This window comes from Cardiocondyla obscurior, linkage group LG23 (genome assembly GCF_019399895.1).
Source record: "Cardiocondyla obscurior isolate alpha-2009 linkage group LG23, Cobs3.1, whole genome shotgun sequence".
Lineage (NCBI taxonomy): Eukaryota > Metazoa > Arthropoda > Insecta > Hymenoptera > Formicidae > Cardiocondyla > Cardiocondyla obscurior.
Window position 1 is genome coordinate 2,402,572 of NC_091886.1, and position 18,833 is coordinate 2,421,404.

General features: G+C 41.6%; 1 protein-coding gene across 15 annotated transcripts in view; it reads right to left on the minus strand.

Moving 5' to 3' along the window:
* Positions 1-18,833, minus strand: part of Trol (terribly reduced optic lobes) — a 132,160-nt gene that overhangs the window by 27,283 nt on the left and 86,044 nt on the right. For 4 of the 15 annotated variants that reach the window (XM_070671530.1, XM_070671533.1, XM_070671532.1 and 1 more), the window contains exons 10-15: positions 18,117-18,224; positions 12,185-12,301; positions 10,425-10,538; positions 9,991-10,104; positions 8,253-8,360; positions 5,081-7,759 (exon numbers count right to left, since the gene is read on the minus strand). In XM_070671530.1, coding sequence (XP_070527631.1) covers positions 5,081-7,759; positions 8,253-8,360; positions 9,991-10,104; positions 10,425-10,538; positions 12,185-12,301; positions 18,117-18,224 — 3,240 coding nt within the window. Of the gene's footprint in view, positions 1-1,475; positions 1,635-3,256; positions 3,374-5,080; positions 7,760-8,252; positions 8,361-9,990; positions 10,105-10,424; positions 10,539-12,184; positions 12,302-18,116; positions 18,225-18,833 lie in introns of all 15 variants that reach the window. The other 11 variants (XM_070671539.1, XM_070671540.1, XM_070671542.1 and 8 more) reach the window with 5 other exon arrangements.

The window sequence follows — 18,833 nt, forward strand, 5'->3', positions numbered from 1 at the left end:
GTAATACGTTTCCGGTGTATTCCGACCCTTCCGCACGCGGGTGGTACGATAAAATATAAACCGTTGTCGAGAACTCGGTTCGTTGTAGTAGCGGGAGATATAAAAAAAAAAAAGAAAAGCAGACAAAAGAGGGAAGAGAAAAGGGGAACTTCGAGATCTTCAATAAGTTGTTCCGATAAAGTTTAGCAGTCGCGTCTCGTAAGTATAAATTTTCCCAGTTCGGTAAAAGCGAGCGTTACAATGGCCGGTCGGGGTCAACGAAGAAGCACCAAGACGTAGAATCGCGTTCTCGACCGCGGTCGTAACGATTGATCGTGAGAAATGCACAATGAAATACAACCATCGCCGAGGCGTGTATCCGCTCGGGCGGGTAGATCCACTTGTCCCGCGTAAATAAGAGTTCTTTAAGAGGATTCGACCGAAACCAAACGTTACGGGCCGCAGGCGACGGCGGGGGCGACTTACTCGCACCGTCGAGGCCTGAAGATATTTTACAAATCTTCGATTTTTATTCTCTGACTTCTCGGAGAGCGAGGCTGCATAGAACGCGAGCATGTATAAGCAGCTGACACCGATCGCGTTTGCAAGAGAGGTTTAAATTAAAGAAAAGAGAACGAGGGAACAATATTCGTGTTGTATGAAATTCTTCAGCTGCGATAAATTTTATTTTTACGATAATATATTCGAGTGAAAATTTATCTAGGTAATCTAATTTTGCAGCTAATGTTAGATCGCGCGGATTAAATATATCTATCTTCAAAACATTGAGAAGTCGTTTAAAAAAAAAAAAAGAAACGAAATCTGTCTCGTATCGATCATCTGGTCACTGTTCAGCGTGGACCGTGTTTATAAATAGATATCTGAATGTTTTTCGCCGCGTCTAGTCTACTGTTTGTTGTTGTTCTGACCTTACGCAAAACTCGACTGCCGAATTCGCCGGGCTAACCGGTTCTTGCCGTTCGCCGCCCGCGCGTCTTCCACCTTGCGAACTTGGAACGCGAAGGCCGCCGGCCAGATGTCAACACACGCACGTGCTCACACTACCGCGGCGGTCCGCGCGTCCGGCGAATTCGGCAGTCGAGTTTTGCGTAGGATCAACACAACACGACAGTAGACTCGTACGCGGTGAAAAACGTTTAGATATCCAGCCTTTCTACCTCGTTATCAGCTAGTAATTAATTATTTAGTACGTAAATGTTTATGAGCGTTACATTTCTGGCTCGGTGCTGGACAGTTTCTTAAAAAATGTAACGTTTGGTTTCATTTATCGTATCTCCAATAAAAGCACAAAAATAAAATTCGCTACTTTTCTTACTTTTACTAAGTTTTTGCGCGAAGGGGTCGATTGAAGGCTTCGATCGTTTAGAAAATGATTGAAGCGGAACAAGTTGAGGTAGCGATAGCGGTACACGCCTGGCGAGGCCGCGTGAATGTATCATGAATGAAGCGATGGACACATTGAAAAAGGAGCGTACTGGTGGTAGGCGAAGTGGTGTGTGTAGTGTCGTTAGCGGACGGAGGGCAGCTCTCGTCGCTGTGATCTGGACAATCCGGATAGCCGTCGCAGACGTAGTCATCCTCGATGCACTTGTTCCCGGTGGCGCATTTGAACTGGTTAGGCGTGCATTCCCGCTCTGTATTTTGTTTTGTTCAGCGAACATATGCGCAAAGAACACACACATTTTTACACATATATACAATCACTCCGTGTACAATATACTATATCGAAGCGAAAAGCGCGTCTCACGATCCTAAAATCATTTCGAACGAAACGTTTATCAGCGACGTGATCGTTTCGATCGTCGGGCACGATTTTTTTTTGTTTATTTTTTTCTTTTTTTTTTCTCGAGCTTTTCTTCCACCCGATTAATAGCCTTTCGGCCGTCTGTTGTCACATCACGAAACAAGCGGTACAAGCTGCTTTTGCGAGAACGAGAGTGTCATTTAAAGGTTTGCGATTTACGGGATGGATGAGGAAGAAAATTGGAAATTACATCTCGATTCACGTTTATAGAGCACAAGCTATACCCTTTATGTCGGATGAACCGCTCGTGAAAAATAACTTGCCGTATCGGTTAATGCGAATTACGATGTCGCGTGCAATGAGCGAAAAATGTGTCGTGACGATAAATGTAGCCTTTCTTCGCGATCGACCCTAGTTTTGCGGGGAGGATACACGATTATTAGCTCTCCGTAAATGTATATAATGGTTTACTATTATGAGGTCGTTTGTCAGCCGGCGGACGATTCCGGTATTTAGAATCAAACTTCGCGGAAAGTATGGTGGTCTCCATTGCCTATTGCAACAATAATCTGTGCACTTTCGGTGAAAGATTTAGAAAAAAAATTTACGTTTCAAATATAAATGAGAAATTATTAAATTAAATTACATTTTGTACGTAAAAATATTAATATGCGTTTCAACGTATCGCGATATTTAAATTATTCTGTAACAATTATTACGTTACCGCGTAAAATAATTGTAAGATATTATATCAGAAGCCCGTGATTAAAATTGTTAGCTCTAATTACGTTAGCGTTGAATCCGAATTTAAGCTCTGTAATTAGCGTTTAATCAACGCGGAACAAGTCCGTGATTAGATTCAACAAGGTGAAATCATTAAGCAATTGGTGTTCAGTGGCAAGCATTATTTTGGGTGCAAGTTAAGCAGGGCTTCGATAGAAAACCAGCGTAACGAAAGAGAGAAAGAATTAGATAAAACGTGACTTCCACATTTTTCTTTTTAAATGTCTTTTTTTAATAAACTTTCTAAAGAGCGTTTTTTTGACGTTTTTTTTTTCTTGTTAAAAATTAATTTCAAAAAGGCCACATTAAGAGAATTAAAATCGATCATTACGTAATTTTAGCGATGCAAGATTACACGGGATATTTTGTTCGGACCAACCGATGAATTAAATACCAGCGCGAATAAATAATTCGCACCAATTATTTTAAATCAATTTCTGTCCACTTGTAGCTAAAATTCTATCGCGCCACTTGTTATTGTTCGCGTAACGATACTGATAAAATGTTACAAAAATATTATGTTTCACTTGCAAAAAAAAATCTTTTTTTTTTCTTTTTTTTTTGTGAAGCTCGAATTACATTAAAATAACATTGATTGATATTAACGCTAGCAAGTCACACGCACGCTCACGTTTCTTTTTTTTTATATTTTATATATTTTATTTTTTTATTTATGAACTTTCTCTCTTTCGATACCGTGTGGCGTGAAAGGTATACATGGTTATGTACCGCAATTAAGCTCATCTTCTGCCCTGGGGCAGTCGTCGACTCCGTCACAGACCAAGCTCTTCGGTATGCAAGAGCCGTCTCCGCAGGTGAAGTCCATGGTAGGGCATGGGGCCAAACCTACAGAGCGCCATTGGCAAAAAACAAAGATCCTCCTGATCAACTCTCGCGTTCTGTCGTTCAGTCGCAATTTTAGCTTTCGAATCAAAGTTTAAAAATTAAAAACAGCTCTAGTTGTATTTATTACACGTATCTTAATAGTGTAATAAATGTAAGTAATATTTTTAATTAAATCTCTTTTTATTAAATAATGTTGAATTGTTATGTGAAAAAAATTTTAATTATTATACCTAAAAAAGAGATTATTAAATTCATATTGCAAATTAATATTTTACAATAATGAAGTTTTTTTTTTTTATGGGCGACTGAAAGACAGAAAGAACTCGAGGTTGAAGTACAAGCTATGAACATATGAAGAGACATTTAAAGCAGTTTTAGGCGTGACAGAGGACTCGTAAGTTTGTACACGAAAAGCGTCTTTGGTAAAACGCGTGGTTCTGTAACCAAGATATTATTACATTTTGAAGCTTTATCTAACATTTAAAGCGTCGTGAGGAAGCCTTATCACAGTGGTTAGAATTATTTCAATTATAAGAGAAGGCAGAAATACGAGACGATATAAATATAAGAAATTATATTCTTTTACCTCGAAATCAAACGTGTCTTTTAATAAATTCCATATTAATTTCAAATATTTTTAGCGCACTTTACACCCGTCGTATAAAGTTTCGAGGTTTGTCTCATATTTCTTTACCTTCTTTTTCTCCAACTTGTAAACTATATATAATGTTTGGGTATACGTGTGTCATGTGTGGGCTGCGTATCGTCATAGAAGAGAACGGATAATACGTGACGCAACGATGATGTCAAAAGATGAAGTGGATGAAATGGCACGTCGTTTTTACATCCGAGAAAAGAGGATTCACGCTTTTATTTCCGCGGCCTTTCAGTTAGCAATTTAATTTGCGAGTATAAAAATATCTGCGATTAACCATACGTTTTCCAGGCTGCGGAATGACTAACTTAGTCACTGATTGACGCATCGATGCTTAATCATTAATTGCAAATCCTCTTTCAAGCCGTGCGAGAAGTCGGCCTTGATGATTTTAATAAGAAATATATAAGATAATCATCTTCGGTCACTGCACTTAAAGCTCACCGCGCAATCGTTATTAGATAAATTGTCTTTTACCGTTTCTCTTTCTCGGAAGGCAATATTTTTACAGCAAAGATCGACGGCATAACGTAAACGTGCACTTTTACGTATTTAACTTAAAAGTCATTTATCCGCAATTTGGCTCTGTTAACGCATTAGCTCCCCAAAGCCGCGTAAACATTTAACAGACGACGTAAATTTCCGACGCACATCACGACGTCTTTTCTTTAAAAGCACAGAAGCGAGTCTTACAGTCTCGAAATAAAAAATAGCTTTAATCGTAGAGAGTAAAGTATTTATGTATCAGGTCGGTCTAAATGTCTTTTCATATTTTAATTGCGTAAATAGACCGCCTCAAAATATAAAGAGAATTTTTCACCGACCTGATATATAACCAGAAACGATAGTTCGAAGTCTTCCGCCGCGATAGATCTCGGCGGTTTCCCAGGGACGTCCACATATATTAGTTACGTCGATATCTTCAAAGCCATTTTTTTCTGTACAACGAAGACGTTCCCGTTTCAGGGATAAAGTGTTTCACAGCGTGGACGAAGAGAGACGTCAGCTGTTCCAGGAAATTATTTTTTTTTTTTTTTTTACGTAGGGAATACCTTCGGCGCAGTTATCTTCGTCCGTACCGTCCAGGCAGTCCCTCTCGCCGTTGCAGACGTTTAGCGCGCTTATGCATGTGCCGTCGCAAGGATGTTCGTTAACGTTACATTCGTCGAACGACGAATAATCTTTGACAGTATTAAGCGGGATGACCTCAACGTGTTTGTTAGGCGTGAAATGCTCCTCCAACCTCTTTAAGTATATGTAGTCGCAGTTTGTCTCGTCGTTAGCATTCAGACAATCTACGATGCCGTCGCAGACTCGATCTCCCTCGATACACAAATATCTATCGCAGGCGTGCTGAGTGTCGTTACAGCCATCGATCTCGTAATCCTCCGCGACGTCGTTGTCGATCTCGTTGTCCTCGTCGGACAGCAGTTTCTCTGTTACGTCCTCTTCTTTTTCTTCTTCGTAATTGAAATTCGAATTTATGTCATACGTGGTGCCTACGATCGCAGAATACGTGACGCTTTCCCGATTCCAAGGCTGCGTATTACTTTCGTCGCTTTCTTCGTTATCAATCGTGCTATATTCCGCGGTAATTATGTTGCTTATCTCTGTATTTTCTTCGGTGGAAAATTTCCAAGACGAAGCAGTGCTGTCTGATTCTGTTATCACGTCGTACGTAGAAGAATTGCCGTCGCTAACAGTGACGCCGTAATTATCAGTTTCATTCCCTATTAATTCACTTGCGTTTGAAAAAGTAGCGACGTCTTCGCATTCAGTTTCTTCGTCCTTGTTTGTATTATTGCACTTCAAAAACCAGTTCAACCAGCTAATTTCCGTAGTCGTCGTTGGCGTAGTAGTCGTAACTGGCGTTTTACATTTTTTAGATTTTTTCTCGCTGGCCGTCGTTGATAAATCAGATGCGGTGCTACCGGTGGTATGATCCACATTCGTTGTTTCTTCCGAAAATTGAAATCCATTGCGAGTGCCATCTCCCGCGGGATTCTCTGAGACGGACTCATCAGCGTTAGAGAATTCTGTCTTAAAGGGTTCCGTTGTAATTTCATCAGTGAGATGCCAGTCGTTTCTACCCATGCTCGTATTCCGATTACCGTCAGCTTTGTCGTATCCTGGATCATTACGAGGTAGTGTAGTCTTCGCCCGCTCCGAGCTATAAATGCCGCCATAATCGACGCTCGTCGGCTCGTCGACTTCCCAGACGACGGTCGATGTCTGTTTCCTCTTACGCTTCGCGTCGCGATTCTTCTTCCTCTTCCTGGGCCTGTTGTTCTTACGGCCATTATGACGACTTTTGTGCTCGCGTTTGCCGTGCTTTTCAGTGGATCCTTTCTCCGCGGATTTGTTTGCATCCCTCGTGACGATCTCGGGGGCCCTCGTCGTCGTAAGGTTTAATATCAGAACCTCGAAGTCGTCTTCCGATGATTCTAAAGTCTCTCTGGATTCCTGCGATTCTTTCGCGTACGCGCGATCGTCTGCGGGTATTGACTTCCGCTCCTCGGTGAAGTTTATCATCCTGGAATCGATGTCGTTATCGTCTTGCGTTATCGAATTTTCGTTACTCTCGTATAATTTTTGAAATATAGCATTCGACTGGTTGTACTTTTTATTTTCGTTATCTTGATTTTGTCGAGTCTCGTTGTCGTTCGTAATTGACAAATTTGATACGGTATCGACATCATCGACGGCATTGATTATTACTGGAAAATATCGATGTATTTCTACCTTAGGTGAATTAACGGTGTACAGCAATTTTTCTGTTTTTATCAAGGAATAATTATTATTTGATTTTATCGTTGTAGACATTTCTTTTGAAGCGGATGAAACTTGTTGTTGCACTTTATCGTATTTCATATTTGTCGTGACATGCTCTTCGATTTTACTCGTGCTCGCCGTTACCGGCGCTATTTTTTTTAACAGCGTACGTTTTAGATATTTATTATAATAATTTGCAACCTTGCTGTCTTTTTTCATCTTATATCCAAAAAATGTTTCCTCATTATCCAGTTTATCATTTTCAGTTCTAACGTAATTGAATGACGTTGCATCGGAATTTTTTGAAGTGATATTTCTCAATGCATTTCGTTCAGCGGCCGCAGGTTCTATCGACATTTTCATCGTAGATGACGTGACTAATTGTGACAGATATTTGCCACCACTTATTATATCTCGCGTTCTATTACGATTATTGACGTGCGGCAAATGTACATTTTTCAGCGAAATATTGTTTTGCTTGAACGTTCGGAAAGATTTCACTAAATTATCTGACAGCTTGAAGGGTTTCGAGACTTGGGATTCGTAGTTTAATTTCGACAAAACTTGATCGCCGGTTAAGTGACGAGCCTCGGCGTTTGGAGTGCCGCAATTCGCGTCGGGTTTACGAGCTCGGCCATGTTCCACGTACTGCCGCTGCGAGAGCGAGTTATTGTTTTTCGATTTGGGCGCAATTTTTATCAAGTCTGCCGAGCGGCTCTGCAGCATGGAGTTTGGAAATCTTCGTCGCTGAGCTTCTTCCGGAAACGCTTCCAGGATCGGATTACCGATCGTCACGGCTGGTTTGATGGCGAGTCGATAGGCGCTTCCCGTCGTCGCGGGTTGCATATTCATATTCCTTCGGCGCTCCGCGAGTTTCCCTCCGTAGGAAATCGCGGCCGGCGACTTCCGTGCAATCGCGAACTTTCCGGCGTTATAGAATTTTCGCCACGGATACGTCTCTACGGGTGGCGCATGATTTTGCGATAAGTACGATTAAAAAAGGATTACGGTGGAAGAAGGCGAGCGTAATGGTGAAAACATCATGCAGAATGCTTGGAAGTTGTACTTGAAAGTCAGCGCGATCGATAGAAGAGTTGCTTGAATTCTCGCTTTAGTGTCAGACTTTCTATGCGCACTACGTATCAAACTATAACAAGACTATATTTTAGAAGGATAATAGATCCACAAAAATACAAGCAAAAATCTTTTTTCTCAAAGTGCCTAAACCTCAATCTATTTCAAATTCTAATAACTAAAAAAAGAAAAAAATAAATCTGCGTCGTGTGAGAAACAATATCGCGTACTATTCAAACGTAGCTCGCTGCCTTGCAAGATAATGTACTTATTAAAAAAATTTGTCTCGCGTGCGCGCGCGACTGCGATACACGTGTACGTATTGCTATGTATCGTGTAAAAGGAAGAGTGTGCGTAAGTGTGGTGTGGCATAATTACCGCAGTCCCTCTCATCAGAGCCGTCAGAGCACTCGTTCACCCCGTTGCACTGCAACACGTAGCTGATGCAGCGACCGTCCGTGCAGCTAAACTCGGCTTCTCCGCAACCTGCTCCATACACCATACACTCATGCGTATTTAAAGATTACATCGCGCGTCAGCCCTGTCCTCGAGATGTTATCTATTCTCCAGGATCGCACACGATCTTTCGGCAAGCCGCGCGATCGCGGCCCAAGCAAGCCCTTCGACGATCCGCATCTTCCGTCCAAAGTGCAAGTTCGCGACGCTAAATAACTTTGCCGGACGCCGGCATAATTATTTATGACAAAGCGGTACGAGTGATAACGCGAATACACGAGCCCGAGTACGATTTGCATGGCATTATAAATGTTCGGACGGTAGAAGCGGACGTCCGCACCTTTACCTGGTGTGAGATGCTTCGAGCTGCGCAGCTTTTGCTGGGGTTAGTACGAAGGAGGTATGTGAGGAATTTACAAGAGCGAAGAGCAGCAATCTGCATTCTCGATCGGGAGATAAGTCAATCGCGGGGGAATGCTGTGGACTATTGGACTACTTTGCGCGATCAATTTATCTTCGATCAGCAACGTGGATTGATGTCTTCGCTCCGCGCGTGCCGGTTGCAGGGACGTCGGATTCGGTTCGCTTAAAAATCGATTAATTAGTGCGAGCCCGTTTAGGTAATAGGTAACGCCGTAACGTGTAACGGCCCGAGTGCATTCGGGTTCGACCGAAAGTTCCGCCGCCTTCCTTCACACACGACCGGACGGTGCGCGCGCCTTAGCTTAGATTGCACCGTAACCGGGATTAGGGTGGTGCAACGACATCGGCTAAACTATTTCAGGAAAAGAGGCGTTATTTTCGGCGTAAGCGCGCCGGGCGTAAAGTTCGGTCAGCGTGGAAAATCGTAAATCGAAAAGTCACGCGGAGCGTGCCGGAGAAAATTAAGTTTACGTTATTCACGTTACAGTGCGCAACTGCTTATCCGACGCCGGGTCTTCGAGCCCCCTCGCCAGCGTCTAATTATATGTATGTAGGCGCATTTCTGTTTCCCATGGTTCGCCGTTGCAGTAGAAAGGCAAATTCGTTTCCGCCCCGAGACGGGTTAAAAAAAAAAAAGAGAGAAAAAGAAACAAAATTGCGAAACTTGAAATTTCCGAAAAGGACAGTAATTTACACGAGTCACAATCTTTGCGGCGCGTTATTTCTACGACGTTGAGCGTGCGTTCGAATGAGATCACTCCTGGGTTTACTCGCGAGACTTATCAAAGTGCCTACAATCTTGTTGTTAAACTTCGCAGGCGCGTTTAAGGCTCGTTTAAGCTCAGGCGCCCCTTTCGATCGCTCGTGAATAATCGCGTCGGGTAACCAACACTTGGCGAAGAGCACTGGCGCAAGCTTATCGCGGCTTATTGCTGGAACCGTTGCGGTAGAATTATCGTTGAACGTGCAAAAGTGATTATTGACCTCGCGGCTGGTTATGAATATGCGTCCGTCGTATGCGATCCGCAGTCGTTGTTGCCCGCGAACGAGGACAACGCGACTCGAGACGACGCAGACAAAAATTAACGGAGCGCGCGTGGAACTCCGTCGAAAATCTGCGCCGTTAAAAATCCTTCGTCGGCATACTCTGTTAAATTCGCGCTCTCAAATGCGTGAGAATCGATCGAGCGAGTAGGTGCGCGTTTCGAATCGGGAGGGGAGAAACAGATTAGCTTACCGCATAGAACCTCATCTTCGCCATTGCGGCAATCGGTGATTCCGTTACAACGCTTGTCGATACTCAAGCAGATACCATCCAGACAGCGGTATTGATCCCCACTACAGGTGGTCACTGAAAACGGCGGCATGAAAAAGAAAAACAATGTTTATAAAAGACAAGGATTTATCGCGTACGAAACAGTCGTATACATATGCATGATAATATTCCTAATTATAAGGTAATGACTTCTCGAAAGTTTAGCGGAAGAATAATCTGATTCTCTCGCACTGACGAGGAGTCTTCTGATTTATTGTTCCAACGCGTCAAAAATAATTATTGAAAGTAATTATTCGCAACTTAAATAATTCTTAATTAAAAGAAGAATTATGGGACGTAAATAAAGTTAAAAAGAAAAAAAAAAGAAGAACGTAAAAAAAGTAATATAAACAAACCATTGCAATTATACTCGTCAGAATGATCGGGACAATCGTTTCGTCCATCGCATCTCGCATTTTTGCTGACACACGAACCGCTGGCGCACTCGAATTCGTCTGCTCGACATCGTGCTATTTAAAAAAAGAGATAGGGGAAAAAAGATAAAAAAAAAATATATACGTATATACATATAATAAGGGAGAGAAAGAGATAGAAAAGCTTGAACCGATATATAAAAAAAAAATATATATACGCGCAACAAATATATTCTCCTCGACAATACGATAGCACTTTCATACAGCTATATCTTGATTTAGTTAAAAGTTTTTCTTCTTTGTCTGACAAAGCAACGGAAGAGCTGTCGACTCGAGTTTTATCGATTATTTGAACGCAATTTCAACGGGCTACTGAAGCATATTCAATTTACACGATATCAATAATCAATTGGATACGTTCCACGTTCGAAAATATTCGACAGCCCGCTTTAGTTGATTAAAAATGGCAACTATTTGCAAAAATCCACTTGACCTATAGTAAATATAGGCTGCTGTAGTGTCGTGTCAGTCGTACGCTTGACATTTGGCGCCGGTGGATTCGGCTGCTTATCGCGTCCAGCGAGAATGTAAAATCTACGAGTAGTGCCTCGTTATTAATACCGAAATATCGATTAATCCGATGAAAATTTCACGTCCGCCCTAAATATCGACAATTTCCAGCGTAAGTTTTCAAGCTTCAAGTTAAATCTATGAAAGTTGTTTCGGCTGCCCATTCGAACGTGGATAAAATCTTAATTCTCCAGCTACAAAGTCTGCTCTTGATTGCTATTTGCATTCCAGATCGCATTCCGGTTAAAAATAATATATAAAAATAAAAGTAAAACATGTTTGTCATAAATTATCGAGGGCACGTGCGAGTTTCTTTCGAGCGAGATTTAACTTACCCGTGATTTAATTTATTCGCGACAGTTGGATAACAGTTACTCCGCATATCGCCGCTAACTGTTTGCGCGTGTGACTATTTTACGGAGTAAATTCGCGGCCATATGCGCCACCACATATCCATGAATAATTAAGCGCAAGAATCGCCGGCGCGATATGATAGTGCGAATACCTGTTCGTGAGTTTATGCATAACTTTGTGATGTAACCACCGTCGTGCGTAAATAAATTATCATGCGCTACTTCCTAATGAGTTAAAAATGCGAGACCTCAAATCTCATGCTGCGCAGGCACGCAGGAGAACTCGCCTGCGTACCGCGATCCTTCCAGGGTACCCAAAAGATGCAATAGAAATTCATACCTACCTCCCGTCGCAGAGTAGACGCACGTATGCGTGTCGCGAATCATGCAGTACGGGAACACGAGACGCTGATGCTCACCGGAACTCGAACAAATGCAATTCGTTTCGATAAAAAAAGAAAAAAAAAAATTCGCGAAGCGAACACCGGGAAATAAACGTTTAAGCTTTTCAGTTTTGCCTCGTGCTCTCGTAATTACCAGCGTCGGAATTTTTACGGTGACCGTACGTAATTGGCCCTGAAACGTCATCGTCGACTTGCGCAACATGCGCGACTATCGATCATAGAAGTAGATACGTGCTTTTAGACTTCGTCGCGAACGATTCTTACCGCGAGTTTAACGAGCCAAACGAGTTTTCTCGGTAGAGATCATTTAACAGATGCGCGGCCGACATTATTCCAACGCGAGTAACTGATTTACATGTTTTCGCCCGAGTGCGCCGTTTCGCAGCTGATTGGAGTAAATAGTGATAATTCGTACTCATGTTGTGACAATTTTGTTCGTCCCTTCCATTGCTACAGTCCATGTATCCATCACAGCGTCGTGATAAGAACACGCAATAACCAGGCGAGCATTCGAATTGGTCTTCTTTGCAAGCTGTAAGAATTGCACTCAGGCTAATTTCGGAAGATTTATGTCGCCGAGAACGGCACGATGGCCCGACTTGATGCAGGTCAATTTGAGATGTGACACGTACAAACATAGCTAAGAGAATGACGCTGACGAAGATTAGACATACACTGCTGAATGGACGTAACACTGAGAAACAAATGATGACGGTGGAAGCACAATGACCGCTAGCCATTTATAACAATTTCGTCGAGAAGTAAATTAAATTGCGTTCCCAGCTAATATCAAAGAACGATGTTAAGGAACAAAAAAAAAAAAGAAAAGAAAAAAAAAGAACATATATTTATTATAAATTAAATTCTTTGCTGAGCGAACGAGAAGCAAGTAAGCGGAATAAAGTGTTAGATTTGTTTAATTTAGTCGTGATTTTTTTATTAACATTTTTAATTATTTTTTTTTAATTGCAAAATATAAGATTGATTAAATAGTTAAAAGAGTCCAGTTAAGGAAGACAGATCTAACGTCGAAGTATATTTTACGTTGGAAAAGGCAAAACAACAATTCTAACACAGAATCGCGACACGTTGATACAAGATAGCGCGAAAGGAACTCTTGAAGATGAACTAATTAGTGGCCGGGCGGAGCGCGTTAAGCGCGGCCAAGTGACTGGCCCATTAATTAGCACGTATTTGAGAAAATTTCACGGAAGAGATTATAAATGAACAAGGAGTTACGTCAATCGTCGTGCTCCCACCGGCCCGTACTCTAATTTACAACGGCAATTAGTTAACGATGGAAGAACATGAAAGAACCTGCTTCGCCACGAAAGGACACTGCGTGACGACCAACAGTTGCCTTTACATTTAGCCACGTCGATGACTGTTATTGCACGAGCACACGCAGAAATGAAACAGTCACATACACGCGCTTACACTTGCACAGACTTAAGTTCGCGCGAATTCGCAAGAGACAACGATTGAAGCTTAGTGGAAAGTTTCTTACGAGCGAAAGCGGCACAGATAGAACACCTCTACATTCCCCTGAAAAACGCCAAATTAACGTCTACGCAAACCCCGAAGGGGGGAAGGGGGAAAGGGGGGGTAGGAAGGAGAGGGGTATATCGTTTCACGATGATGTTTCGTGAAATGTTCGCGTTCCGACCTTTACCACCGAAATATTCATCGCGCGCTGAAGCATATTCCGGCCGCACGGAAAAATTAATTGGCTGTCTAAAAAAATCAGAGCAATGAAAAGCGGAAAAAATTTACGGAAAAATAGAATCGCATTTTATCAATGCTGTAACCGCGATGCGAGATAAATAATTCATGTTTCGTGCCGTCGAGCAACATAGGATTACAGAAGTTTCAGTTGAGCCCGCTTAATTGTCATCGAGTAGAGTAACGGCACGATCGACGGGATCGATGGTAAAAAATTTATTCGCCGTGAATTTTTCACAGTAGAAGTTATTGCGAATTAACGGGAACAATTGCGAAATTAATTGACCCGCTGCAACGCAGCGCTTTAAATTATTTATTGTATTCTTTGCGTAGGGTATAGTATTCGATAAATAAAGCTATCGGTTTTAACACCATTTTTGCGATCGACGATTCGCACGTGGAGCGTATATGAAGCGAAAATTCGCGCAGAATACCTTCATTATACCGCGACAATTATTTTATATATAAGTATATTTTTATAACATAATTTAAATATGATTTATAGATTAATTTACACATTAAGTATATTCTCTCCTTTACTTTGATAACGCAAACCACAAACGATTGGCATAATTCACAAACTACGCGACATGGACCGATTATAAATGTGTAATATGTTAAAACTTTAATATTGAAAATAATATTTCGCGATAAGCCTCATTGTAACGTGCTATCCCTCGTAGCGCTCGAGATAAACACACATGGGACGCACGGCCTTCGCCGCAAGGGTAAGCGCGCTCGGAGCCCATCCCCACTCCTCGCATTCCGTACTATTCCGCAGTCGGCAGTCGGGCACGTGGCGATACGCTGTACGTAGATAACGGAGCTCTGTACACGCGGATAGGACCTCATATATAATATATGAGTACTTTGAATGGCGATTTCGAGTCTTTACGCTTTCTATACATGCTCTTGCTTCACATTCTGATTCATATAGAGTCTTTTAACTCGTGTTATAAAGTAATTCTTGTACAAGTACGAGCTCCTCGCGATGCGTGAGTTCATATCCCGAGGACGATATCTAAGTATGACTTTGGTTTTGTTTAGATAGATGTCCGAGGAAGATGATAACGTCGTTCGTCGCCGATGATTGAGTATACGAGCCGCAGCGGCTCGTCGGTCGAAATTAATTTGTCCGGCCGCGGTTTTCGCGAGTGACCTCTGTACGTGGAAGGATGGCTCGTCTCGACAACCCCACTGAGAGGAGGAGGAGGCCTAGGAGAGGCATCCTGCTTCGTCGGAGCAGCCTCAAGGTAAGAATTAATTTTTAATATATTAAATTAACAAGTTTTTGTTACTTATTGGACATCTCTTGTCGTTTCGATAAGAATTAAATGTGACGATATTTTTTAATTAATAAAATAAATAAATTATAAAGTTTAGAACAGTTTGATCTCTTCGAAATCTTGTTCAACTAACAAATAAATTTGTCTTTAACTGTGTAACTTAAAGAATGAAAGATTAGAGACGCGTGGAATTTTTTTTTTAATTAATATTATTTTGACTGCTTCTTTAATTTAATTTTTTATTTTTATGTTACAGCATCTCTCGTCGCCGATACTGGATAAACGAACCGCCGGCGGTTCGTCGACCGTTTCGCGAATATCGTCAAAGTAATCGCGCGTTTGTTGTAAGATTTCTATAACCGCGAGCGCCGTATACCATCGCGCGATTTTAAATTCACCCGGTTGCGGTTTTCGCGAGTGTCGTGTGCGCGGAAGACTGCCGTGATCTGAGAGGAGGAGGAGGTCTGGGAGACATCAGGCTTCGGCTGAGCAACGTATCGGTAAGGATTATTTTTTATTATAAAATCAATCATTTTCTTTCGTTATTTTTTGTAATTGCTTAATCATTTTGCGGACAATTAAAAATAATAAAGAATTTTAATAGTCAGTAAAGAAAATTAAAATTTTGAGAAAGTTTAATTTATTAGAAATCTTGTTTAGGCAACTGTATGTTTAATTATTTAATTAAAAAATTATATTTTATTATGTTACAGAATCATCATAGCTGCTAAACTCAGCCGCTGCGCATCAAACCGGTGAGTAATTATTTTTTTTTTATTGAAAGCGTTAAGATGTCTTTGTCATAGGGAATAATATAATATCTTGCGTATAAAAAAAAATTGATAAAATTATATAAAACAACATTAACATATTATATTTAATCTCACTGCTTAAAGTGAGCTAAATGAAAAAACTAATAAACATCGCGGCAATTAAATCCGTACCCCACTTATTAAAGTAAAAAAAAAATTAAATAAAACGCGACAGGAACTAAACACGTTAAGATTACAAATGAGACTTCGCATGAAGTCTGAACGCTCTCTCTTTTGAACGGTATTGCACAAAAGGCGGAAAAATAAAAATGTTAAAGTGCCCGTTGCTTCGATCGATTGGGACCGCCTTTATTCGGGGGAAATATACCGTAAAATAAACAGTTCTTCTTGAGAAGTTTGCCGGCAGTCGAGCGGTATGCAGTTAGCGGACCTCCGTACATACACGACTGACATGTACTTACGTTAAATTTCGAGGGTAGTATATTACGTGCGGAAGAATAATACCAATTAAAATTTATAGCGCCGTCTGATTGAATTTTCCCGTGGCCATTAAAACTTCCGGATTCGTGAAAATAAGCCACCCCCCGCCCGTTTGAAATATCACCCGCCGGCTTAATGACACGCGCGACGTCGCGAGAAACAAATATAATCTCGCGCGTGGATTTAGCGGGAATGATGACTCGCGCGACCCGATTTCGCTACGCGGCGGAGAAGTTCGGATGCGCGGCGCTCTCTCGTCACGAATCAAAATTGGATTAAAGCGGTGAAAATGCGAAATTCCGCGGCAAAGTGCGATGGGGAGAGCCGGGTCCAACGTTCGGCCGACGGGCCGTGGGAGATTAACGTCGGATTAAAATTGCGGCCGGTTATTAGGGAGGATTAATAAACGCGAGTAAATCTCGTTCGACAGAGGCCATCCTGGATTTGCCAGCAGGGTCCGAAGGTGCTGCGCTCTGCACCCGATTCCCTTTTTTTTCTCTCTCTCTTTTTAATCGTCCTTCTACGCTAACAACCGATTCACACCGCTAATGAGATGTACGATTAGTTACGCAAGAAGGTGAATAAGGTATCGGTGATCGATCCGCGGTCAACTGCGCTCGGCGCGCCGCGATTATTACTATCGCTAGCCTTTTGTATAGATACTATAGATGGACGTGTAAGCGCCATGAAATCATGTAAATATAACATGCGTCACCGGACGTGTTGCGCCTCATTACGGTTATTTCCGCTAATGGATTACTGCCGCACAAAATTGCAATTTGCACCGTGATTATCGCGATATAAACTGCAAAATAATCTGAGCTGGATGCTCGCAATAATTTTTCATTGTGACTTAAAGAGAGTGGAATATTAAAATGATATTTTCTTTCGGCTGTATATCCGAGACAGCTCTGCGTAATTAATTTTTAAAGTAAGTAGAACGAAATCGTGCCGTGCTGATTTGACTCTGACGTGAATATTTTTGGGGTGGGGCAAACATTTGTCGCTATTAAGAATTCACTTTGAAACTTTAAGCATATATTTACGGTCGTGCGTCGAGACCCGTCGGTCGTAAAAATTTTTTTCGTTTCTCGATTGTTAAAAAATTAGATCTTTAATAGCGCAGCGCAGCGATGTTTCGCGATTGTAAGAACCCGGCCACGTAGCATGCCTTCGCGAAAAACGACGGAAATAGTAAGTTGGCGTAATTGGGAAAGGGGCGAGGTAGAAATCGGGGGTGAACGGAGTTGAACGAAGAGGGTAAACGGATGTCGATGCAATGCGCGGGTGCAACGGCCTTAAACGCGAGGCCGAAGAACGCCACCGTCAACCACTGCCATCCACTGCGACCCCCCATATATCCGTTTTTTTTTTTTTCTTTCTCCGTGCACGCTATTGTTATTGTCACAGCTATTATAATTATTAAGCTCATCGTAATACGTCGGAAGCAGCCCGCAACCATTAGTTCCGGCGCGGTCGCATGCAAAGGTCTGCCGTGCGGTGTTAGCCAACAATAAATAATATCAGTACGTGCAAGGGCGTCGCCGGTATCAGTTCACGATTCCGCGTGAAGATACCTTTATCGGCATCGAGGATCTTATAGATTCGTATGTGCAAGAACGATCTTGTTGTCAAACTTACTTCTGCTTGCATAATTAACTCTTCGCGTGCAGCGCCGGTGAATTGGCGCCGTAAAAACCTCTTATTAATCTTTAATAATCTGAATTTCCCCTTGGAACAAAAATAATGCACGATACGTTCATCGATTAAAAAATGTAACAGATCCCCCTTACAGATTTCTTGCATAAAGATTATGTTCTGCGCGATTTACGATATTCTTAAAAAGGTTTAAAAATTACGTACAAGAGCATGAATATGCAATATTCATTTGTTTAATGGGGCGCTGGTATATTTTTTAAACGGAGTGATAGTATGTTAGGGATGTTAAAAAGACGTGCGAATTCGAAATCTACGATCACAATGCAACATTACGCGATAACCACCGTCAATTCCCAATTGCATTCGCATGCAAACAATCGTGATGAGTGCAGGCGATCATCTTTCGGGTTACGGAAGCGATACTTACGGCAATTCTGCTCATCGGATCCATCGTGACAATCCTCAACGTTATTGCAATATTTATTTCTGTCGATACACTGCCCGCTTCTGCATATGAACTCGGCCGGAGAGCAAGCTGCGTACAAAAGAAAAAAGAGAAAAATTAATCATTATTAACGGCACGCTTTATTGAAGTTGTCGTTTGAATTAATTATTTAATGAATTAATCATTACAAAATGCATGTGATAAAAAATAATATTTATTAAATATATCTCGATATATTGTATTATCAACTGTATCGAATAAACGAAATGGAGAATAATAGAAGATAATATTCATATTTCGATTTTGTATCCGGGGATATTTTTCGATACTTATTCAGTTCGTTTTAGTTGGCAAATGTCAGATAAAATTTCTTTTTTTTTTCTCCCTCTTTGGAACAAGTAGATTTTGCTCGGGTTGATATTTCGTATATGCGAATTACGTTAGTGAGAAAACTCGGGAAAAGAGACCCTTGAGCGATCGCGAGATTTGCCGGATAGATCCTACCTCTTACCCGACGACACACGAATAAACCAATAATGGGAGTCGGTTGTCTAATATAAATTCTAAGAAGATCGTACATAGCGGCGGATAAGATTTCAAAGGTAGAGCAGTGGCCGTAAGGGGTGAAGGTAAGGTTGTAAGATAAGAGACTGTAGGTCGGATGACGCTTTACTACACAGTCGTCGCAGTTCTCATTTT